This window comes from Hoplias malabaricus, chromosome 10 (genome assembly GCF_029633855.1).
Source record: "Hoplias malabaricus isolate fHopMal1 chromosome 10, fHopMal1.hap1, whole genome shotgun sequence".
NCBI lineage: Eukaryota > Metazoa > Chordata > Actinopteri > Characiformes > Erythrinidae > Hoplias > Hoplias malabaricus.
Genome location: NC_089809.1, coordinates 25,112,415 through 25,137,488, shown reverse-complemented (window position 1 = coordinate 25,137,488; position 25,074 = coordinate 25,112,415). Strand labels below are relative to the sequence as shown.

Sequence of the window (25,074 nt, the reverse complement as noted above, 5' to 3'; positions counted from 1 at the left end):
CAAGGTTAAAACATGTGTCAGAAAAATAATTCACATGACGTCCCCCACTGTGAGCTGCCCAAAGATGTGCTCTTAGGTCCGGTTCCTGCTGTTTTTCTGATGACACAACATAAATTTAGCACAAGAGGCTTGTCATTCTGAGCGTACAGCTTAGAGCTGTGTGCTGCCAAATCCTCATACACAAACTCGTATAGTAAACTTATGTTTATTATACATTACTTTGGTCAGTTCCATTATTATTACATATATTATTAATTATATATTTCTCAGTCAAACTTATTGTATTATTTATTATCAGTAAAATATTGGAATTACATAAAAATACATATTAAAACTAAGCCGATTTCCTCCAAGAAAAGCTGTTCCCAAAGATGTTCTTTACATATGATCTCTATGTAACATATGATGTGATTTTTTTTATCACATTTTAGTTTATGACATCAGCAGTTATCCTTCACATTGTGTATATTTCAGGATCAATGGACCAATATTAATGCTCTAAAATTACTTGGAATAAAATCTGTTATCATTTATTTTAATTGAAAGTTAAGTTTTTTTCCCTCCTATAAAGATGCTATTTTGGAGATATATGTTTTACACTGGACAATGACAGCATGTTCCCCTTCAAAGAATCACTAACCTTCACACCAACAGACATTCTGAAGAGATTAGTTAATCCACTTGCGTAAGGAAGGAAGGTAAATTTAAATTAATACATCAGAAAAAATGGTAATCACAATAAATTTGTGAGACCTGACAAACTCTCAGCATCAGATAACCAGTATTTACACTTTTTTTTTTTGTAAAACAGGAGGAACTCAAGCTTCACTCTTGTCTGTCTTTCCGCTGTGTGAAGAAAATTCACTACAGTCTGTAAGGATTCATTTGTCAAGAAGTCATTAAAAAGAAAATTAGCTCTAGAGATCTGGGTATTTATATAAATATTTCAAGCCATATAGATATCTAGATATATAATGTTTTAAGGACTATTGAATCTATAATGGATGAAAATACAACCAATCTCTAAGAAAATTCATGTTAGTGTAGAAAAATATTCCTACATATTTCTTTGGAAGAATAAAACCAAAATTCCCTGTGAAGAATAGAAACTGCAATAAAGGCAATATATGTTCGTGTTACTAGGAGGATTTCTTTTTTTAATACAGTTTCCTCCATGTTTTCTGGTGCTGAAAAATGTTGAACTTGCATTTAATTAAAATAATTTGTAATAAAAACATAATAAAGTCATATAAAATAAAAAGTGATACAATTGATCCATCTTTAGAAATTCAATCTTAAAGATAAAGATAAAACTGAGTTTATACTTTTTGGGAACAGCAATGAGAGACAAAGATTGGCTGCGTATCTGGACACTAGTGCCCTCAAATCTAAAGAACTGGCTCACAACCTTGGCTTATAAGTGGCTTATAAAAACATTAAATATGTTATATTATGTTCTATTATGTTATATTTTATAAAACAGTGGCTTATAAGCATTACTGACATATGTGTGCATGAGAGTTATTTCAAAACTTAAAGTCCACATTTTTTTTCTGGCTAGTTAAGAGGCAATCATTTAGTTAGTTATTAACTTCATTAGTACAATGTTCAAATTTGCAAGGTAAAACCCTTCTTGATTTATACTAGAAAGGACCAAGCATGCGTGTAGTCATCGAAACTACAAACATTACAACCAACAAATAAATAAAATTTCAAAAACAAAGGACTATAACACAAGCGGCATGTTAAATCTCATTCGGTAGAACATGATTTAGCCTTTCTGCCTAGATTCAGTGGTGCATTGTCACATTATTCAATGAATGTAGAGACATTATATATATATATATATATATATATATATATATATATATATATATATATATATATATATATGATTCTGTTTTCTAATGTAACGTCTAACCTCTGTAAAATATTTCCATGTTCACGCATAAAAATTTGATCTGTTTAAAGAGCCCAGTTACACTGAACAATAGCATGTACACTCTCAGAAAAACTGTCACTGTGGTGGTACACTCAAAGATACATATTCAGTACCTTTAGTCAATGAACACAATGGTACCATATTCTATAATAAATGTACATTTTTAAGTTATTCTGCATGCTCCATTTCATCACCAGGACTTTTAACACAGTTCTATAATGAAAACTTGAAAACAGAATACTTCTATCCTTCTGGAGAAGAGAATATCATGTACATTTGAGTACACAACTGGACTCTAAACCAGTTGTCTTTAGTGTCTTTAACTTTACAGGTAAATAAATGTACACTGTGACAATGTACCTGTACACTAACATATTTTCATGAAGTGTACAGTAATCTACCACAGAAACTGCCAGCATAAGCATTAAGCTCATACAAAAAGACTTCAGTGTGACTGCCTTCTCTGCACTGCTAGTTCTGCTACTTGCCCTTAAAATACAATTAAAATATAATTAACAACAATTAAGAGCTACAAACTCAAGCACAATCTGGTTTATTAGCATTGTGGTCATAAATTGCATTAATTTATTAGTGGTTCAAAGACAAGAGATCATTATTAAATTTATAGATAGTAACTAATCAATAACATGTTGCTTTGGCAAGGCAGACACCAATACTTAAAAAAACGAAAACAACTGGCTATTTTAATATTCAGTTAGATTAATAATCCACACTGCACAAGTGTAAGACTGTACTTTAAGGCAATGCAAGTTTATTTATAGAGCACCTTTCACACAAAAGCAATTCACAGAAAATTTACAGGAAAAAAAAAACAGTTAAAAGCAAGAATAAAAATCATAAAAGTCCAATAAAACAATTAAAATATTGCAGTAAAAGGAAATACACAACAAGAGTAAAATGATTAAATGATTAAAACAATTTAAAATGACTATAAAAGAAATGAACTAAAGTGCAGAATCTGAATAAAAGTGCAGAGTATTTTAAACTGAGCTGTAAGCTGCTCAAACAGGAACAGTTTTAAGTCTTGGTTTAAAAGTGTCTAAAGTCAGGGCTCCTCTAATATTCTCAGTCAACTGGTTCCATTTATGAGTGGCATAGTAGTTAAACGCTGCTTCTCCATGTCTAGTTTTCACCTGAGGCAGGACTAACGCACTAGTTCCTAAAGATCTCAGAGCTCTGCTCGGCTCATATCTCTGTAGCAGATCTGATAAATATGCTGGCCCTACTCCATTAAGACATTTATAGACCAGTAATAACACCTTAAAATCTATTCTGTAACAGACTGATATCCAGTGTAAGGATTTGAGGATGGGGGTGATATGATCTCTTCTTTTGCTCCGAGTGAGAACTCTGGCAGCTGCATTTTGAATCAGCTGAAGCTGTGTAATGGTCTTTTTTGGAAGTCCATTTAAGAGACCATTACAATAATCAATCCTGCTAGAAATAAAAGCATGGATAAGTTTCTCCAGGTCTGGTTTTGTCAGAAAATCTCTAATTTTACTGATGGTCTTAAGATGGAAAAATGCTGATCTAGTAACCGCTTTAACATGACTACTAAAACTAAGACCTGAGTCCAAACTAATAAATTAATAAATGAATACTGCAATATTACAGTATGGGTTTTTATATAAAAGACTCAGCTAAGATACCTGTTAAAGTTGGATTTGTGTGTGTCTCCGAGTCATAGTGAGGACTTGCAGAATTGTGACCTGAGTTCCTTATGGTTGTAAGTAAATGTATATAAACATTAGGAAATCCAGTAAAAGACTACAGTACTTTTCTTCCATTTGTGGAATAATGTGATATATTTGATCAGCCTAAAAATATAGTGTGTGAAATTAAAATGATGACAAGGTATTGTCCTCAGAAGGGATTTATGTTCTGTGTGAGCATGACAAATCCAATTCCTCAATGTCCATTTCACATGTTGAGAATATTCTTCACCTTTATGTGATTATTCGCTTTTTTTAGATTGCATTTCACTGGGTCACTGAAGTTCTCTGCATAATTTTAAATAATTTCTCGTTATTACTTGGAAATGGGAACATTTCTAATCAGGTTATACAAATTTCATTACATTGCATATTTCATGACTTCATCAAACTAATTGAGTCATTTTTCCAGCTTTTTTTAATAGTCTACATGTTTAATACCCATCTCTGAATTTTGCCATGTGCAACGAGCACCCATCTATCCTCAGAACCATATTTTCACAGGCTTGAGCTCAAAGATTGAGATTGTAGCATTACATTCAAACTGCTGTGCTGGAGAAATGGTTTAGGAAAAATTAGACAGCACTTTTTTCTCATACATCAACTTCACAATCTGGCTATTCATTTCCCCAGTGTCTCAGTCCAGAGAAAACTATCAGTCATCTGCTTATTACACTCAGTGTTTGGTAACTTTAGTCTAACCTTGCAGTGGAACAGATGAGTCTGTTTGTGTCTCAGGCTGTTTAAGTTAGATATAACAGAAATATAACATTACAACACCTGAGGGTGTTTTCCCAATGAATGATTAGGCATTAGAATATTTGTCTTAGATTTGAAAACACTTTGGAACAGACAGAAGAGCACTAACAAAAGACCAGTAGAACATTTGGGAAAAAAATGTAAGTGAAATAAATTATCCATCTCTTTTTTATTTATTTCCAAAACTTAAACTACTTAAGAACAACAGGTCAATAAATAAATATACTGATATATTAATAAATAAGCAGCTAAAATAAGATAATGCATTATGGATAATATTGCCATTTGGTAAGCAGCTTGTTGCTATGTAGATTATGCATTACAGTGCACTGCTTTACACTGTCTGTTTATTGTCTCAGATTTTTTTGACAAACTCAGAACATAACGTGACATATGAAATACGGCCAAATGTTTGTACACAACAAATAAAATGAAAGAATTCCATTACTGTAAAGTGTATTCATACACCAAGTATTGTACACACAGTCAATAGAAAATCAAAAACTTGCCACACTGTCTGTGAATTTTAGGGTGGAAAACTGTAAAAAAAAAAAATACTGCAAACTCTAAAAAGGTTGAAAACAGCAGTTTCTGTAACAGTGAAATACCATAAATACTTTTATGAGCCAAAATACAAATTTTTACATCTCTTTACAGTAAAAACTATATTATTTCACTGTTAAATGCGTGTGGCACCCAGATACCGCACATTTCTTTGGTCTTTTTGGCAATATCTTATTTTAAGGGCTGAATATATGATGCGGTTTGGCTGTATGTAAACATGGCTATATCTCAGTCTCCATTCTCTCATTCATCACACAATTTTCATGCTAATTTTATGGCAAAACAGTGTTTCTTTGTTATTTTTATGTAAATACTATGGCTTTTTTATGGCTGTTTTTTAAATGTGAAATGTATGATTACGAAAAACATGACCGTATATTTAACAGTGAAATTCTGACAACAGATTAAGTTTTACAGATATTTTTTTACAGTGTAGGCTCACCATGTCCTATGCCAACTTTTAGCTAAATGGGTATAAAACAGAGGATTGGGGAAGTGGAGAGTCTTGGAGCTCCATCCAGTGATTTTGGAATGAGCTTAAGTGGCATTTGTGATCCTGAACTAATCATCCAACATCAGTGCGCTCAGGCAGCTTAATGCCATCAAATTCCTTTCCAACAAATTATCCAAAATTTGTCCAAAGTTTGAATCCTTTCCAGAATACTAGAAACTGATAGAGCAGCAAAAAGAGGAACAAACCACATCTTCATTTCAGAAGAATTGAAAGATCAGCAGTTGACCACAAACCTTTGACCATATAGGGTCATTTATTTGGATAAAAAACATATTGTCATATTGCCCAGAAATACTTAATTCAGCATTAAAAGGATTATTTGGAGAACAAACTGTGAAAAGTAAAACTGGTTTAAACTTGAGAGATGTGTGTAGAGGTCATGTCTGCTTTTATTCTGATCATCGTGCATTCAGAGCAAGTTCATAATGACAAAGTGCAAATTCAAAAGACTAAAACCGAAGCTGAAACTAGTAAAGGGGGAAAAGTTTTCCTGGCTTCTATCGTTAATGAAGGAATTAACACAGACGCACTGGCCTTAAAGCGCCATTAATTACACACATGAACTGAACAGAGAGATGAGAAAAGAGGAACTTAACTGGGAGATAAACAACATTTTGACTTTTTGTTCTACAGAGGCTGCATGTTTCATTTCTATTTATCATGTGTTTAGTGTTGGACATCCAAGTGTCTGCCTTCATTAGAGTTACACGCTGCTGTGAACAATGGTGTTGAGGCAGTACTGTGTCTTTGAACTGCAAAATAATGAGCATAAACAGCATGGCCTATACCGCATACAGCAGCCAAGACTGACTTGGGCACAGACACCGCTGACTGGAGAATGCTATGGAGAGCAATTGTTGCATTGTATAACATGGGGTGTTAGGTATGTATATTAGAGCAAACCAGGCAGTGTGAAAGAAACTGCTAGTGAATGGCTAGACTCCTTGTTTTTGTGCATGAAAGTCCCTCAGTTCAGAGAAGAGTCCCTTTAAAGACCAAATAGTTTTTTCTTCTATCAATAATGGATGATATTTACTGGTAGACTAAGGGTGGAAAATGGCCCAGGGATGCGGCTGCTTCCCCTCACTTCATTTGGCTGTGTGACAGGATCCATAACCCGCCCTGAATCCCATCAAATGATGGGGGATGAAGTGTCATCTTCCCTCTCGATGCCTTTGAGAAGTTTCACCTCCACAGGGAACTGTCATCAACCTCCTCTTCTCTCTTACTGTCTCTCTCTCTCTCTCTCTCTCTCTCTCTCTCTCTCTCTTTCTCACTCTCTCTACCATCAAGTAGGCTGATCCAATCAGAGGCTGGTGGAGCTGGCATGTCCTCAGCAGGTGAGCCTTTCCCCTTTGTGTATCTGTGTATTTGAGCCCCCTTTGTCCTAGCCCACCTGGGCAGCATCTTCCCCTCTTGTGTGTGTTTCAAGTGTGTGTCTTTCAAGTGTGTGTGTGAGGGCATATGTCTTTATTTCTTGTGTTTTTCTTCCCCATAAAAAACATTGTGTACTTAGAGGGGCATAAAATGTGACCTTGGAAATAAAGGGTTTGAAAGTGCATTATCATTTAATATTCTCCAAGACATCTATGTGAAGCAAAGATGCACTAAATCTTCATCCAACTAAACAATGGTAGGCTTTATTATGATTTTCATTAACACAGGGTGTTATATTGAATTGTATTAGTTTACGTTTGTACATGGCAATACTGAGTGCTCCACACCATAGGGATGTAACATTATGGAGTCTTATGTCATGGTATCCTGTATTTTCATGTGTGTGTGCTGATGGCGATATGTAGAAATGTAGAAAATGGGACTCAAATCGGCTGAATTACATGAGAGAAACACATGATTTTAATATTTTAACATGGTTTCATTAATCAACTTAATAAACCAAGAACATGTTGTTTATATTTTTAGGAAAATAGAAAATAGAAATTCTCCGAAAAAAGTCTTAATTGGACCACAATCATTTATTTCTAATGTGTTATAAATGTGGTCAAATCTAGCCCCATGTCACGTAAACATTCAACACTTTTAAAATCCTTCATCAAACACTGGCCAATCAAACCATTTGTGTGATGCTGATATATTTAAAGAACTAGTTTGCTGATACTGATGTTATTATGAAGTTGTTGTACATCCCCATCACTCAGTCATTAGTCATGTCCAAAGGACAGTGACACGTCATAGCAATGAACTTGTCATAGGGTGCAGCGATTATATCTCGCAGCTTTAAACAATCCATCCACACTCAGACTTGCAAATCAATTATTATTTTCTCCAGGCTTATCAATCCTTTTTTTTTCTGAAATAATTGAGCTGTAATCTAATTGGTCCAGTGACCCCTGCCATAATTAAATGTTATCAAAGCGATCTGTCGGCGAGTGGCAGTGAGCAGATGTTGCGTTTCAGTGGAGTAATCAGTCATCGATCCGCCGCCTCCGGTCCATCACAATTACCTTGATTTGCACAGTCCGAAAGTGTGTGCCCCTCGTCCAGAGTGTGTCCGCTCCCCCATCCCAGTTGATACCCACCTCCACCTTGTCAGTGCCTTTGATCGGGAGCTGTGAGATGGAGCCAATGCTCCAGTGGGTGGAGGTCGATCAGTGCCCACAGAGCCAGCAAACACGTCTAACACTTTTTTCTGATCATGAGCAACACATCGCTGTCCACAAAAAAAAAAAAACACATAACTTTATTTTTCCCAGTTTTTATTTTTCAACATCATTTAAACTCAGGACAGGGCCTTTGTTTCTGTGAACTGTCTATTGGACCAATAACAGTGCTCCAAATTGACTAGGTATAAAGTTTCTTCTTATTAACTTACATTAGATAAAGATTTTTTGGGAGATATTCTGGGCTTATTGTTTTGTTTTTGACAGCAACAATATAAGTCCTGCTTTGTTTAATGGCACTATTGTACATGGCAGTGTGAAGAGCTCCTGATGAATGGACTAACTGAAATTGCAGTAACTACTGTTACCATGTTTACTCTTTACGTTAACCTGATAAAACCCAAGGGCTTCAACAATTTTTATCATATGTTACATAATTCATATGTATTCTGTTCTACCACCATTATTCTTATGTAATCATATTTTATTATTAAAACAATGAATGTACAGAATGTCTCCGCTGATTTAAACAAGGAGATGCATTTTTTTTGTTGTTTGTTTGATTGTTTTTTATTGAGAACATACAGCCGAATCGGGAGTACCTGTGATTGGTCGCTTTCTATTACTGCCCTTCTACAGGCCCCCACTTTTTCTTCATGAGTGTCTTTCAGATCCCTGGGCTGTCGTAACTGCTTTACCATTTAAGTTCAATGGCTTTCTATTCGGCACTGTGGACAATAGACGCTGGCTGCTAAGAGAATCAATAAGAAACCTTGAAGAATTCATGCCAGCTGATATGATGTAATCTCTCATTGTTACCTGGATAATATCGAGATGCTATGCCACCGCCTCAGTGCTCAGCTCCTTTGTGCTGCCTCTGTCTGTCTCCCTGTCTCCCTGTCTGTCTTTCTGTGGATGCTCTAGCGTGTCTGCATGGTTAGACAGAGGCCAGCTGATCTGCTCTTTCTCATCGGTTTCGTCAGCACAGCCGCACAGGCCGGATAATTAGATCAAACAATAGGATTAGAGCTCGTTACAAAAATGAGCGCCTCCTCCGCTTTTTGGGGCCACATCTGTGCCGTGCCTCACCATACGCAAGCGTTCGGTGCCCAGGACGCTGGGGTGGCACTTTATCATTAATTTGGACTGGAGCTCTAGCTGCCCACAGCAGGATGCTCTCCTCCCGCCTCACATAGAATAAAAAGCTGCGGGAATGGCTTGAAGTCCTGTAGTCAGGTGCAGTCCTTTAATTTTCTAGAAGAAAAAAACCTAAGCATCCCAGGTAATAAAGGATTCCACACCCATGCTTTCATTCCTGCTCTTTTAAAACTCAAGAAGCGTGGTAATAAGAATATTTTAATGTTAACACCCAGACTTTTTTATTTAATTAAAAATGTGTTCTTATATTTTCACAAGCAATTATTACCAGGAGCACCTGGTGGATGCAATGCTCACCAATAAGGTCAGACAAGATTTAATCGTGGGTTTAAATGTTTTATTTATAGACTCAAATATCATTACAGCAGTCTGCCAGGGACCCCACAGGCTGTTGGCAATAAAAATGGCATCTAATTAACAAAGAGCACAGTAACGAAAAAACCTGGATATAGTTGATTCAACATTCAGAGCGCATTCATATTTCAGCACTTCACTCCGGGCTGTTTACTTCCCTCTTCTCTTACACTTTGACGAAATTCATGTATTTCTCATGTTTTCGGATGTGATTAAACCCAAACACCCAACAACAAGTGAATAGAAGAAAAAAAAACAAAAAAAAAACAGTCATATTAAACACATGAGTATGTTTGGAGTGTATGAGGTTGTTATATGCAAATGTTGCAGTCATATAAATATTGATTTATACAATAGCCCAAATGGTGGTCTATTGTTGCTGATTTGTTGGATGTACAAATAGAATACCTGGAATGAACCGTTTTAATTTTTGTCACACTGATGCATAGAGATTTCTCTCTCTGTTCTTCTCTCTCTCTCTCTCTCTGTTCTTCTCTCTCTCTCTCTCTCTCTCTCTCTCTCTCTCTATATCTCTCTCTCTAACTCACTCACTCTCTCTCACACACACACACAACCTCCCAAATCCAATACACAGCAGTCCAAGAGCTGCAGTGTTTGGGGCTGCAGGGCGCTCTTGCCAAGGCAAACAGCACTCTGGTGCAGAACAACAGATTACCAGAGAGTGGAGTATCCTGGCCGCTACTATGATGAAACTTCATGGAAATAACCTGCAACATTTGCACTTTGGGTGGAGCTGCAGAGCAAATGCATTTCCTTCCCTTCATCCGGCCTCCCTCCCTTGGATGCCTTCTTGCATTGCTGTTCTGGATAAAGAAAACGGGTAGAACCCTCCGCCCACCCAAGCCACTCTGTCCTCTGATGACCTCCACACCCACCCACATACATATAGCCAATCAGCACTAAATCAGCCCTTACAAATCTGTGTACGATTCCGGCCTCCCTCTGTCCACTCGAAGCCTTTCCTCCTACTTCCGCTCCATCCGCACTGCACTGTACCACGGAGACCAAAGAAACATTAATTATAAATCAAGCAGCTCGGGCCTTTGCCAATAAGACGGCCGTCCCATGCAAATACTCCAAAATGAAGTGTTATTCTTAATTGCAGGTCAGTGTGAAACTGATGTGTCAGCTGCCGCGGCTGCTAATTAATTCCACTCGCAAACCAAGCCGTCGACAGCCTCCATCTGCCGGTGTTTAACCTGCGAGAGAGTGAAGTGTCGTTTTGTCATGCTCTCATTATGACAAAGTGCCCGCCTGCAATTATGACTTTTAATGGAACACCAAGAGGCTGGAACTTTTATGTCCACGCACCAGGTTTAGTTTACTCTCAGACCCTTGGGGATTGATAAAGAAAAGTGTAGCGCCTGGCCTGGGTCTGTTAAAGAAGTTCCTCTGATCACATAAAAAAGCATCAGTATTGTGCTGTCACATGATACAGCTTTAGTTTGGAAACTGAATTAATTGTAACTTGTTGATTCGAGATCTGCCTTTCTTTTTGACCCTAAGACATTTTTTTTCTAACAGTGTAGTAGTAGAAATACAGTAGTATTACATTATACCTTGTGTGTGTGTGTGTGTGTGTTCTGCAAATATTCTCCTGAAAATATTTCAAAATAAAACTAAAGGAAAAATAAGAGTTTAGTGAGATATTATCCCCTTTCTGAGGAACAGCATGGTGCTTCTCACAAGAAAATTAATTGTGGTCATGGATAGCCCCAGTGTTGAACAATCATTTCTGATTCTCTAATGAACATTTCAGTGGGTGGTTTGTAAATGGGATGTTTGAGAATCTCTTTAAAGTTTAAAGAATGTCTACATAATGTTAAGATTCTGAACTAGTTTCTGTACTGATTCTGTACTGATTAATGAACTCAACAGAAATGGTCCAAAAACCAAAGGTACAAATGGTACAAACCAGACATGTAAATAAAACATACACATACCGTGCAGACACAATGTTCCAGCTATATTATCAGTAGCATTCTGATTTTTTAAGATTATGCTATTATTATTTTGTGTCCTAGTCATCTTTTTTTAAATACTTTTTTATTACTGTTATTATTATTTCTTAGGCCTAGGGTTCAGCTGGAGTGTGTTTGGAGACGTCTCTCTGCGGCCGCTGACCAGGCCTCACTCAAAGTCAGTAAGTGGTGATGGTGATGATGATGATGATGATGAAGATATCAGCAGTGAAAGTCAAGATCATCTGCCATCGCGTCTCAGTCTCAGAGAACAGGCGTCATCAATAATGCAACACTAAATAAACTGCTGCCTGCTGAGCTGAGTCACTGGAGCGGCCTCATGGAGCGCTGGACAGAGCTTGGGGAGGTCAGTGTGAGTGTGAGTGGCAGCAGAGGGGTGGACTGAGTGAGATAGAGAAAGAGTGTGTGTGTGTGTGTGTGTGTGTAGGCAGAGCAGTGAGTTCACTCTGACTGAAGAGAGTCATGGTGGCACAGTGTGCAGGGAGTTGACTGGGGCACTCCACTTCCTCTCGGTGCTCCTACATAGGCATCAATGGATGAGCCAGACAAGTGGCTGCACTTCTGAGTCATATCCAATACAAATAGTTAGCACGAGCACCTCTAACAACGAAACACACTGAATGACATGCAACTGAGCCATGCTGTTAATGCAGAAGAGGTGGCAACCTGGAAGCTGTTTACTATGTGCTAAGAATATGCAGCCATTCATAATTCTGGAGCAATCGTGTGGGTACATGGGCATTTACATATCAGTAACACTTACAGTTCCATCTCTGACATAGACTCTAATACCCAGAGAAGTATACACCTTTAATCACCAGTCTGCCACATGTAAAGCAGCGGTGTTATTCACTTCACCATCCCAGCTACTATACATCTTTGCTGTCCTTTTGTATCTCTAATAACAAACTCATTTAAATACTCACTGTAGGCCCAAACACTATAGTTTATATCATCGAGATGCAATGGCCAATAAGAACAAGTTATTATTGCCAATAACTATAATGATTACTTTAAGCATGTAACAATATAGTGATGATAATAGAAGCGGTCAGTGGGAGGATGCAGACTCTAACCTCGCCTGCATTTTGTTCTATTATTAATATTACTGCATTGCTGCTCCCTTTGGGGTAATAATATAATAATAGTTATAATAACAGCAGGAAATTCAGAAAGGGTCAAATGAGGACACATGCTCTTTCTGTTATTATTATTATTGCTATTTTAATTTTAGTACTAGGAATAATGTAGTAGAAATTCACTAATAATGTAGTAACAAAAATAACAGAATAAATTCAGAAGGAGTCAGAGGAGGACACAGATTCTGACCGTGTCTGCATTTCTTTTCTTTTTATTATTATGATTAATATTATAACAGTAGTAGTATTAACTACATCATAATACGAGTGTCAGCTGAGTCATATTAATGGATATAATAGATAAAATACATGGCGCAGAGTGAGGACATAGGATCTGACATGCATTCTGTTTGGTTATGGCCAGTGTTCAACACTTAATATTAGACCTTGAATATGCAAACCCCCTTCTCCTTCACGTTCTTTCACCCTCAAAGCAGCCCCCACGGCGCTGTAATAGAAAGCATATTCTTCTGTTGCTATTTGCAGATGGTACAGCCTTTCACATCAGCCAGGAGAAGGCAGTATCTTGAGACTCGGTAGATAACAGAGTCTGGAGCAAGTGTCTGGATGCCCCTGCTTTGCATTTGAATGACACACCAGAAAAGATCACTGGATTTGTCACCGTAGCCAACCAAGTGGAACAATGGGGAGACCATACACTAGACCACTTTACACTAGTAGGATAAACAGATCCATTACAGAAAAACAGAGTGGTCCAGGCAAAACTGCTTTCTAGAGATTAAGATGAATTAGAAACTGTAACTTTTAATGCCCTTTTTGTGAGAAAAGAAGCTGCTTAAGTTTGTAGCAACTTAATAAACTAATTAATGATGTTTGTTTGCTGTAATGTAATAGTTTGTAATTTAACAGCAAAGAACTCACATTGTTGTTTTATTGTTGCGGCTGGATTGCCAAGTGTTACACGATACCAGTGCCAAAGATTCCTAATAAAAGGCACTTCACCTCTCTCTCTCTCTCTCTCTCTCTCTCTCTCTCTCTCTCTTTCACAATGACTAATTTAAGCTATTACAAAGTGTGGGCAGGATATTTCTCTCATTAGATCGTGTGAAATATTACACGCAAGGATGGCAAAGTTTTCTCAGCTAATGAACATTTCTACATTAAAGCACAATCAAGGACAAACGTCCTCTTTCTGCACAGAGAGCCTCATTTAGGGATGAAGTGAATTGGCAATAAAAGTGACCTGACTGTGCAATAAGGTCTCCACACTGTCTGAAGCCCAGAGGCACAGCCGAAGAGCCGGCATGATCCTGAACTGGCAGATTATTCCCTATCAATAACACTAGAGAGAGAGAGACTGAAACCCTCGTGCTGCAGAGAGAGAGCAAGAGTAAGACAATAGATGTTAGCCTCCACTTGCACTGCAAATGCATGTTCCATTTTTCCTTCTTTTTTGCTTTTTGACAACAATTTCTTCCTGTAAGATTGAGTGTGCTGTGTTCAAGGGTGGGAGATACCTATGAGCCTTAGCGTGGGGGGCGGGTCTCTCGGGGGCAGCCAGCATTTAGGAGACCTGATTAATCATATTCTCTCTCTCTCTCTCTCTCTCTCTCTCTCTCTCTCTCTCTCTCTCTCTCTCCCACTCTCTGGGAGGTGATAGCTCATGGTGGTAGCAGGAGGCCTGGCCCTTGTTAAGCAAGCATGCAGTGAGAGACGGGGGTTTACATAGCTCTCTCTCTCTCTCTCTCTCTCTCTCTCTCTCTGTATGTGTGTGTGTGTGTGTGTGTGTGTGTGTGTAAGCAAGCAGGGGAGATGAATGAAAGGCTGTTGAAACCATGAATTATCACCCTCTGCACCTCAGGAACAGAGCACACATCGATGGGCCAGACTTACAGGCTATACACACAAACACACACACACAACACTGTAGGCCATCCTTTCATTTATTCATTCCCAGCCAAAACAGCCAAAGTAAAAGATATTCATGTATCGGGAGGTTTTTCTGAGGAGATTTTATCATCTGCACACTCAAGAAAGTAGAAAGACTTCAGAAGGATTCTTAACAACCATGCAAGGCAAGGCTGTCCCCGCAGATAAACTGAACTTAAAACATCCATCTTGGAACTCAGCTCTGAAAGAATTCATTAATTCATTCATTCATTCATTATCTGTAACCGCTTACAAGGCAGGAACACACCCTGGAGGGGGCGCCAGTCCTTCACAGAGCGAATACAATTAACTAGCACACTCACACCTATGGACACATTTGAGTCGCCAATCCACCTATCAACGTGTGTTTTTGGACCGTGGGAGGAACCCGGAGGAAACCCACGCGGACACGGGGAGAACACCTCTAAAAGAATCCACAGCTGAATCTGTGCATGCGTCCAATGTTTGAAGGCAACTCAGAACTGTGGGTCTGAAAGAAGGTGTAGTTGACAAGAGGCTATTACTGAGAAAAGGAAATAAACTAAATGTATTTGCACTACAACACCACACATGAACATGTGAATGCGGAGGGAGGCTTAATGGATCGATTAGTCCAAATTTGTCTAAACTGGGATTTCTGGAACTGTGAGCAGCAGGAAACACAAACAACATCTAAGACCTAAGCTAAGAACTTTTGTTTTAGAGGAAGGGAAAATATCTCCAATGATTTCTCTGAAAAATTGAAAAGAACACTCCTGAGAAAAGAAAAGTTTTCAGAAAAAAATATGTTGTTTTTATGATTTTTTTTGTCGCCTTGACACTGAAAATGCATAACTACTGCTTATGAGATTTTGTCACTGGAATTTAAATATATGAAAGAGTGGCCAGTACTGACAGTACTGAAAGTCAGAAATGATTCTAAAACAAATATGTGGCATCTGAATTGTGTTTTGTACATTAAATTTCAGAGGAGTTAAGCATCCTTCAGCTTCATTCAGGTCACTCCTCTCCAGACTACTAGGGATTTTCCAACCTGAAATGTTTTTTACTCCAAACTCCTTGTGAAGAAATATTAGTCACAAGAGTTTGTGAAGTGGGGTGAGATAAAGGAGTGAAGAGGAGAGAGAGAGAGAGAGAGAGAGAGAGAGAGAGAGAGAGAGAGAGAGAGAGAGAGAGATTGCTCAGGAATGGGATGAGTGGTGTCCATGGAGAATTTGGAAGTAGTGGATGTGACTCCTCCATTCAATCTGCACAATCTCCAATACTGGCTGAATAAATTGCTTTTTAAATATATTGCTTAGCTCTTATCTATGAAGCGCTGATGTGGATACATTTCATAGACTGCTATTTAAACCAGGCTCAGCCCCTTCAGCAGTGCGCTCTTATTAAAAAATAAATACTGCTAGCTTTGACTGCTCAAGCTAACCTAAAATTAATCGCTAAAATAACACATGTTAACCCACACATACACACACACACACACACACACACACACACACATACACATACACATACATGTACATAATTCTGGCCCTTCACACTCACATATGCTGAGGAATAAGTAGCATGCACATAATTAATGTAATGGAGCTTGGTGTGCGCTATCAGCTCTTAGTATCAGCATAATGATGATCTGCACCCGTTATAAGAGTCAATAAGCCCGGGGATATGAGCTTAATGTCTGCCTCTGCCTTTTGTGCTCTACTGAGGGGCGGCAGCCATCGGAAATGCAGCTCGCTAATGCAGCACATTTCCAATTGATTAATGCTGCAGATCTTATTTGCGGAAACCACATTATGTTCCTGAAGGAAGTTGAGCCAAGATAGGGACCCAGTCCTTTTTTCTACTAGAGGATATAGGAGGAAATCCCATAAAGGAGCTCAGTTTAAGGAGGTGAGGCTTGAGCTGAAGCAGGCAGAAGGAGCTAAGTAACCATCCAGTGGGTTTGCTACTTGTAAACCATGTGGTTATATGATGGTTTGCTAACAGTTGCACCTCATGAAAATAATACAATATGTGGAAAAATGAATGGGAGGGTATCTGGGGCATTTAGTCAGTTAAATAGCCTGCAAACACAATAGCATGCAGTGTATTGTGCAATCAGTGAAGGCCTTACTGTTTCATGACCATTTTCTCCCATTGATCTATTGTGCTTGCCCTAAAAGCCCATTACTGTAATAGTGTCTTAAATAAATAAGTACACTGAGAGCAACATATAGAGCTTTGTCTCACTAACACATGATAAACTAATCAATAACCATACTTCACACTGCTATGGCATTTAAATGAGCATGCTTAAGCAAATAATAGAAAAGCTAATATATATATATATATATATTTATAATTTTTTTCATTCATTCTTAACAGCTGAAATACACATCTTTTGATTTGGTTAGGTTATTTACTGTTTATTTATTTATTTAAATTTTTAAATATATGTAATACAAGAATATTGGCTTTAGCACTCTCCACTAGTCCACTTTAAGCCTTAGTAATGTCCACTCAGGTCAATTATGAGGGGAAAGCAAATGGTTGACTGTGGACCATCAGTGGTACGTTGTTATAAACATCAATTAAATATAAATATTTTACTCATCAACAATAAACCATAAATAATATCAGGGCTAGATCTGCAACAATGGCTCCAAAGTGAAAAATGAAACTTTTGAGCTGAAATAACGTTCTGAAAAAGGTGGCCCTTGAGCTGGGACAGACTGAGCACAAGGCTCTTCTGAACGCTGTAGTGTGCTGATGAATGAAAGAGACTGTGCATGTGAATGACCAGGGTGATGGACAGATGTGGCTGGGCTTAGACGGAGAAATGTCTCAATGTAACTGTCCCTCTCTGAGGAAAATGATGGACATTAGGGTGCTAGGGGGGTGCTGTGTGTTAGGAAACTAGTAGCTGCTTCATAGCTGAGCTAGAGGAGTGTAAATGGATTAGTGCAGATGAAGCATGCAGAAGAGCTTAGGCCACACTCAGGCAGAATAAACAGGATAGAAAGGTGATAATCTGCCCAACTGTGATAAGAACCAAATCCAACCTTACAAGCATATCCACATTATCTGTAAAGAGCCGCGCCGTTCCCTACAGGGACGCTCACAGAAACGCTCGCGGGAATGCTCCTGCAGCTGGGAATAGTAGGCCTTGGCTTTTTTATAATTATTATTTTTTAATGATATATATTATGAGGTAGCATTTTTTCTGGTTCTGCTAAAATACATATGTGCCCCGCTGTAAACAGTACACGGAGTTCCCTGAAGATTCTAATGCACTGGGACTTTTTAATGAAAAACGTCCTGAGACAAAATATACAAAAAAAGCATACATTTCACTTAAATAGAGGTTTATTCATGTCATTAAGAGCAAAATAATATTACATAATGAATATCATTTCAATCAGTTCAATAAAGTGCAGTGATCTTGAGGTACCTTGCTGTATATAATTACAATAGCATATATTGTGCTTTCTAGATTGAGGTAATTCGTGTTAAGCTTTCTGAAAAAGACAATGTATAATTTTACTCTTCTGTAAGATTAATTGATCACAAAAAGAAAATAAAAATAATCAGCAATGAGCAAAAATATTCCTGAACATTTCTAAAATTACAGAATAATATTTTCAGTGTTATGATATTGGGCCTGGCATCGTTGCAGTTAACATTCCCGTATTTTTGAGAATATAATTGATTACGCAGGTAATCATTAATACACTGCTATTAGGAGTCTGAAGGGGGAGGGGAGGGGCGGCTCTGTGGTCTTTGTCCACATGGCTCTGTGTAGCCCTGGTTCTGCTGCTCTACCACGCTGATAAACACTGATAAGAGTGGCTTGAAATTTTATTTATAAATGATTTTTTCCTCTGCCATTACATATTACAGAATAGTCCTATATGCAGTGCTATTGCGTTTTAAAGAGCTATAGTACAGTTGTGCTATTTTATGTGGTAATATTTCTTTTATACAGAATATAATAATAATTTGTGAACCCAAGAATACCCTTTGCATGTTTTGAATGTAATGGAAAAGCACATGATATGGCACAGAGGTACGTTTTTGTAATTATGTATCTCTTGTTCAGTTCCATTAAGGCATTTTCAATGAGTATCTCCTCTTTAAACAAAGCTATAATTACGCCATAGCAGTGGAAACATAGGAAACGTGACATATTATTTTTCAGTTGTGTGGGTCCCCTAGTGGTAAAGGTGCATAACGTGGTCTTCCTGGCTTCCCCTCCACTCTGTGTTCATTAAAGCACAGCCAAAAGATGGATAATTACAGGGTGATCAAGAGGAGAGCCACTGAATTGTTTTCTTTTCTTCTGTCTGAAATGCTAATGCGTCATTTCAATGTGCTTAATGATAATCAAGAGTAAATTGGACTGTTTGCAGATTTAGAAAACCTCCCTGTTAACACATCAACATATCTTATTCCTTTTTTTGTTGTTGTTGTTGTTCCCAAACCCATAAGAAATTTCCTTGTTTTCTCTTTGCATTTTGCGGACGCAGGAAAACGCAATCCTGCCAAAAAAGAGAGATCTCATGTATATTTATAAGATTTGACATGTCTGAGGGTATGCTTTCATAAGTCAAGTAGATCCTATTACGCTGCTTAAATGGATTTTCATGGGTGTTAGAGTTTAGAATGCACCATCATATGCGGTGACTGATCCATATTCATGATACTGCGCGTGGCTACATGGCGAGCGGAGCTCTAGTCAATCTAAGCCTGTGGTAATTGTTTATCTGCTCTGTGTTCTTTTAGAATCACTCTTCCTCCCCGGTGCATAAATTGAGCTGTCGCTGGCTTGGTGGACATTTTGAGTCTTGTATTTTTTTTTCTTTACTTCTTTTTTTTTTTTTTTTTTTTTTTGTTAGAGATATGGGTTTTTTGTCTTTTTTTTTATTATTATTTTGTCCTTTTTCTTCTCAGCTCATGCGGCGTGGCAAGATTTGTTCCCGTGCGGAAACCCCACGCGATAAATGTCATTTCAAAATAAATTTGCATGAAAAAAGGTGGAGTGGGAGGTGAAGAGTGTGTGGTCCCCAGGACAGATAATAAATACCGTGGACTACATGCATTTGCATCTTCAGCCGCCCAGAATGTATACATCTCCCTTTACCAAGCTCCCAAGCAGAGCAGAATAGAGGAACAAATAAATAAGGGATGAAATAAGCAAAGAAATATACCCCCCACACACACCCACCCAACAACCAACCCAGCCCCCAAACCCCACAAAAAAAGATTCACATTCATTCATTCAACAGTAAGGCACCATAGCTCTGAATATACACTACATACACTAGTTACAAAAAGCAGTGCAACTGGAATAAGCAGATGATGAAGAAAAAAAAATCAATAAGAACATTACACACCGTCCAAACCTTCTTGGGGTTTAGTGTTGTGTTTGTGAGAGATCCAGCGTAAGGCTACGTGGTGGAGGAGTGGCCAGCACCATCTACAGAGACTCAACAGCACAGTCATCACCTACAGACACAGAGCTGCAGCTATGTCTGCTCGCCTGATAAATGGCCCTGAGTCTCAGTGCATACATATGTGTGTGTGTGTGCGTGTGTGTGTGTGTGTGTGTATATGTGTGTGAATGTGTGAGTGTTTGTGAGTGAGCCCCCTGCTCTGAAGGCAGCAGCAGGGCAGGCAGGTGGGCTCTCTCGGCTGTGTGCTCTCTCTCTTTCTCTCTAGTCCCCTGCCGTCGACATGACTCTCCTCGACTACGCGTATTCTTAAGCAATAACAACGTGATCCGTATTATCCACCCAAGAATACCCGTCACCGAAGAGAGTCTTTCTACACGGAGAAAGCAATAACGGAAGCGCGAGCCCTGTCCCCGGCCATTTGGCAAACGGCAAGGCCTTTCAAAACAATTGATTGAAGACGCTTTGTAGCACAAGGCAAGGCCCCATCAATGGCTTTTCTGCAAACAGAAATTAACATTTTTCAATCCATGCTTTTTGTCAGAGCAACATGTGAGGTAATAGCTTGTTTAGCCTTTTGTTAGCTAGGTTAGGACTGTCTCCTGAAGCCTGTTGTGGTGAAGAGTGTATATAATGTACAAGCAGGCATTGAGAGGGGCGGGGGATGGGGTGGTGGGGGCAGGAAAAGGGTCGGGGGGAGGGGATTGAGCCACCCCCCACCTCCTCAGCTTGCACCTACCTAAGCCTCCAGTGTGTGGAGAGCCTGGAGCAAGCCCAGCTCCTCCAGCAGCTGAGCATGAGCTGCTGACCATCTCCATACTGCCCTAAGCATCCCAGCGTAGCAGGCTTCCTGCAAAACACACACACATACACACACACAGGTTAGAGTTCATGGCACCTGCTCGGTGGCCTACATATTCCTACTGTCCAGCACATCAGCGTCACTCCCACCACAGCATCTGAGCACAACCAAGAAAATGCTACCATTCCCTGGTCCATTTGTACACCAAGGAGAATTAATGGGAGGGAAATGTCCAAAGGGAATTTTAATAAAGCACTTTTTTTTCAAAGTCATATACAACATTATGATCAAGATAAAATTTGTTTAATATCGTTTTAAATTTAATTCTATAAAATGTTCTGTTTACTTTCCTCCAATTCACTGTCATTAAAAAACAATCCATTTATGAAAATATATGCTCAGAAATACATTGCCACTGTAAATGGTAATAACGATGTGAAGTTATGGTATAACAGTGCTATAACACATTGGCCAAGAGCTTTTAGAATTTTTACACTGAAAAAAAAAATTGTCCAAAATATATTTCAAACATAATTTGTCTTTTTTTTTTCCTTTGAAAAAAATGTTTGTGTGTGTGTGTGTGTGTGTGTGTGTATGTGTGGTGTGAACGTGAAATTTGATTCCATCTCTGAGACAAATCTGCCTGCGTCCATGTGAATCAGAACAGTTTTACAGCTTAAAGCTCAAAGATAACATAATTAATAATGTATGGTATTTCAAGCAGTAAGTGCAAAATATTTCCATTTGAACAGCTCTCCTCACATGAATACAAATAACATGCTCCGCTTTATTGATTTACTTTTTAATCAATAGCTCTGATTCACTGTATCCACTCTATCACTGCCTGCCTTTTCCCCCTCATTCATTCTGCTTTGTTCACTTCTGAAAACTGCAGCAGATTTCCTCCTCGATTTTAATTTCCACTGTCTGACTGTGAGCGTATTTATGAAAATTTAGCCCAGGATTATTACTGTGATACACAACTCTAAATAAAAGAGAGGGATTTTATTGCTTTTTGGTTTGTTTTATTTTTTTTCATTTATTTTTTTTAATTGTTTAATACAATGTAAAATCACAATTTCATAATTAATTGAGACACTTGATTCCAAACACTGAAAACTGAACTGGGCTGTGGCACCCAAAAGATCTTCAGATTTTTAGATCATTGTTAAATGGTGGAGTGAGCAATACATTAATCACTCTCTCTCTCCCAGTGAAAATAATATTAATACTATGAAGCTTTTTGGAAACATAGGAAACAGACTCTTTTTTTACCTGCTTCCAAAAAAAAAAAAAAAGAAAGAAAAAAAGCATGCAACTAGATATTTTTTTTTTTTCTTTTTTTCTTTTTTTTTGGTACATTTTGTTTTTTCTAATTTATTTATTTATTTTTTAACAGCACAAGTTATAATGCTCCTTACACTGATGACACTGAAGAAACCGAATGATTGCTGTTTTAAAAGCCATCTGTTACATGAAAGCGAAGACCATTTACTGAAATGGATAGAGACTATATAAATATATATAGAATTTATTCATAAGAAGAAAGACAGCAAGCCCATGCTATATGCCAATACTGACAGATAATAAAACAGACTGGGGAAGGTAGAAGTGAGAGAGATGGAGGCAGATGGAGAGAGACAGAGAGAGAGAGAGAGAGAGAGAGAGAGATGGACTCTGAAGCTGTGAATACAACAAAAGCGGCTGTGGAGCATCCCAGTGCTGAAGCAGCCTGCTTCACCCCCCACACCCGGCCCACTAAACAACGGGACGCACCTCTCAAACACACACACACTAACACACATACACACACTCACAGCTGCCCTGACGCAGGGCACACTCACCCAGCATTATAGCCCCAGGGCACTCTCTCCACCTCAGAGACATCTCTCTCTCTCTCACTCTCCAGCTATGCGCGCATACACACACACACACACACTGAGCAGCAGCCAGGGATTCTCCCCACCCCACATCACCCTTCACCAAACTCTGAGAATAAATCAATGCCCCTCCATGCAGATCTATTTCTGTTTGTCTTTAGCAAAGTTCCTCTGGGTGCACTCCATCACTCCATCACTTCCTGCTCTCATTCTATTCTCCTCCAGTGTTCGTTCATCGCTCCTTTCTCTCTCTCTCTCTCTCTCTCTCTCTCTCTCTCAAATGTCTCTATGATGGAATTGCGTGGTACACTGATTGCAGAGTAAAAAAAAAAAGCTGGATGAAAACCTCCACTGATTTTTTTTTCCTCTCTGCCAGCCGAGCTGAGCATCTCTGAGCGAAATCTGTGAATCTGTATTCTCTCCCTCACTCCTCTCTCTCTCTCTCTCTCTCTCTCTCTCTCTCTCTCTCTCTCTCTCTACACGAGAGCTCAGTGGTGCCCTATTCCAACCTCACAGAAAGAAAAAAATACACCACTTCTGGCAGGACCCTTTACTGATTGCAATTTAATTGCAAAGAGCCCATGAATATGGTAATATTCGCACAATACTCCTGACAGGAGCAGAGAGCAGAGAGCGGCTCGGCGCTGATGCCCAGCTCAGCACAGATATGTCTCCAACCCAAAACACCCGCCCCCCCACCCACCCCCCCCAGATAAAAAAAAAAAACACATCACGTATAGATACACACACACACACACACACACACACACTAAGCAATTCTGGAGTAACAGCACCAAAACACACCTCACTGTTGGTAAATCCTTCTTTGTCTTGTTTTTTTCCCCGTCATTGAAAAAGAAAGAGAAAGGAAACATGGAGAAAAAGAAGAGAGAGTGGACGCTGAGAAAAGGAGAAATCGAGTAAAAGAGAGAGAGGACGCTGAGAGAAAGGAGAAATCGAGTAAAAGAGAGAGTGGACGCTGAGAAAAGAGAAAAAGAGACATTAAGAATAAAAAAGTGGAAAGGCAGGAGGAGAGTGGACATTAAGAGAGTGGAGGAAAGACAAAGTAGATGCTGAAGATAAAAATGAAGGAGAAAATGTGTAAAAGAGAGAGAGCAGTCATTGAGAAAAGAGCGGATGCTGAGAGACAGGAGAAAAAGAGCCTGAACGCTGAGGGGGAAAGGAAAAAAAAAAAAAAAAGGAACGAGACCGGACCCTGACGGAAAGAAGGAAGGGGGAAAAAAAGAGAAAACGAGAGTGGACCTGGAGGCTCTGTGGATGTGACTTACCCTCTCGGTGCAGGGGTCCGGGGGGTCTCTCCTGTGGAGCTGGAAGCCAGAAAGGAGGAGCTGTCTGGTGGCTGCCAGAGATACGGCGTGTATAGTACGGCTGTGGCTCTCCGCACACACTCCGCACACTCTCCGCACGCGCCCCTCACTGAGCCACACAGACACAGAGAGGGAGGGAGCGAGAGAGGGAGGCGGCCAGCCAGGGTCCGGCGTCGGCGTGCAGGTGGACGCTGAGGATGAGGCTGTGTCCTGCTCCACGGAAAAACAAAAACAAAAAGCGTCAAAAAAAGCCCACTCTCCTCGCTCCCGAGACCACTGATCACCCTCACACAGCGCAGGAACTTACAGCAGCAGAGAGAGAGAGAGACTGAAGCATAGGGAGCAGAGAGAGTGAGAGAGCATGACAGAGAAAGGAGAGAGCCATGTGTGTGTGTGTGTGTGAATGTGTGTGTGTGTGTGAGAGAGGAGAGGAAGATAGAGAGAGGGGAGAGAGGGAGATGGAGAAGAGGGGGAGAGAGAGAGAGAGGAGGGTCTGAGTGAGTGATGGAGGGTGGGAGAGAGAGAGAGAGTGAGAGAGAGTATCCAGTGCTGGCCCACAGTCTTGTAGCTATAGGTTTTTTTTAATACTGCGATACCTCTCTCTCTCTCTCTCTCTCTCTCTGGCTCAGAGGAAGGGAGAGAATAATTAGATTTGAGCCACACACACACACACACACACAAGCACACATGCTTTCCAAGCGCACTGAGTTGTGGATGCGAGGCTGCTAATGGTGGATTAATTGAGGGAGATGTGAGGTGCTCTGTCCTTACGTCCCAAAGGGAGTGTGCCCCCCCACCCCTCCCCAGCCCCCCATGGGACAACCGTTAATACACAATCAAAAAAAAAAAAAAACCTGCCATGGTGAAAATGACTGCCATCCCCCTCTCAGCAGTGGCATATGCTGAGTGACACCGCTTAGTTGGCTATTAAAAAAGAGGAATGTAGAAACATCAC

General features: G+C 39.3%; 1 protein-coding gene and 1 long non-coding RNA gene across 3 annotated transcripts in view; one reads left to right on the top strand and one right to left on the bottom strand.

The window, feature by feature from the left end:
* Window positions 1–25,074, top strand: part of LOC136708490 (uncharacterized) — a 57,112-nt gene that overhangs the window by 3,653 nt on the left and 28,385 nt on the right. Inside the window, exons 2-3 of one of the 2 annotated variants that reach the window (XR_010804357.1) lie at window positions 11,739–11,994; window positions 13,274–14,441. This is a non-coding gene — a long non-coding RNA (uncharacterized lncRNA). Of the gene's footprint in view, window positions 1–11,738; window positions 11,995–13,273; window positions 14,442–25,074 lie in introns of those variants that run through there. The other variant, XR_010804356.1, reaches the window with a different exon arrangement.
* Window positions 19,937–25,074, bottom strand: part of LOC136708556 (uncharacterized) — a 9,850-nt gene continuing 4,712 nt past the window's right edge. Inside the window, exons 2-4 of the mRNA XM_066683193.1 lie at window positions 24,081–24,447; window positions 20,849–20,959; window positions 19,937–20,609 (exon numbers count right to left, since the gene is read on the bottom strand). Coding sequence (XP_066539290.1) covers window positions 20,483–20,609; window positions 20,849–20,959; window positions 24,081–24,447 — 605 coding nt within the window. The 3' untranslated portion in view covers window positions 19,937–20,482. The remainder of the gene's footprint in view (window positions 20,610–20,848; window positions 20,960–24,080; window positions 24,448–25,074) is intronic.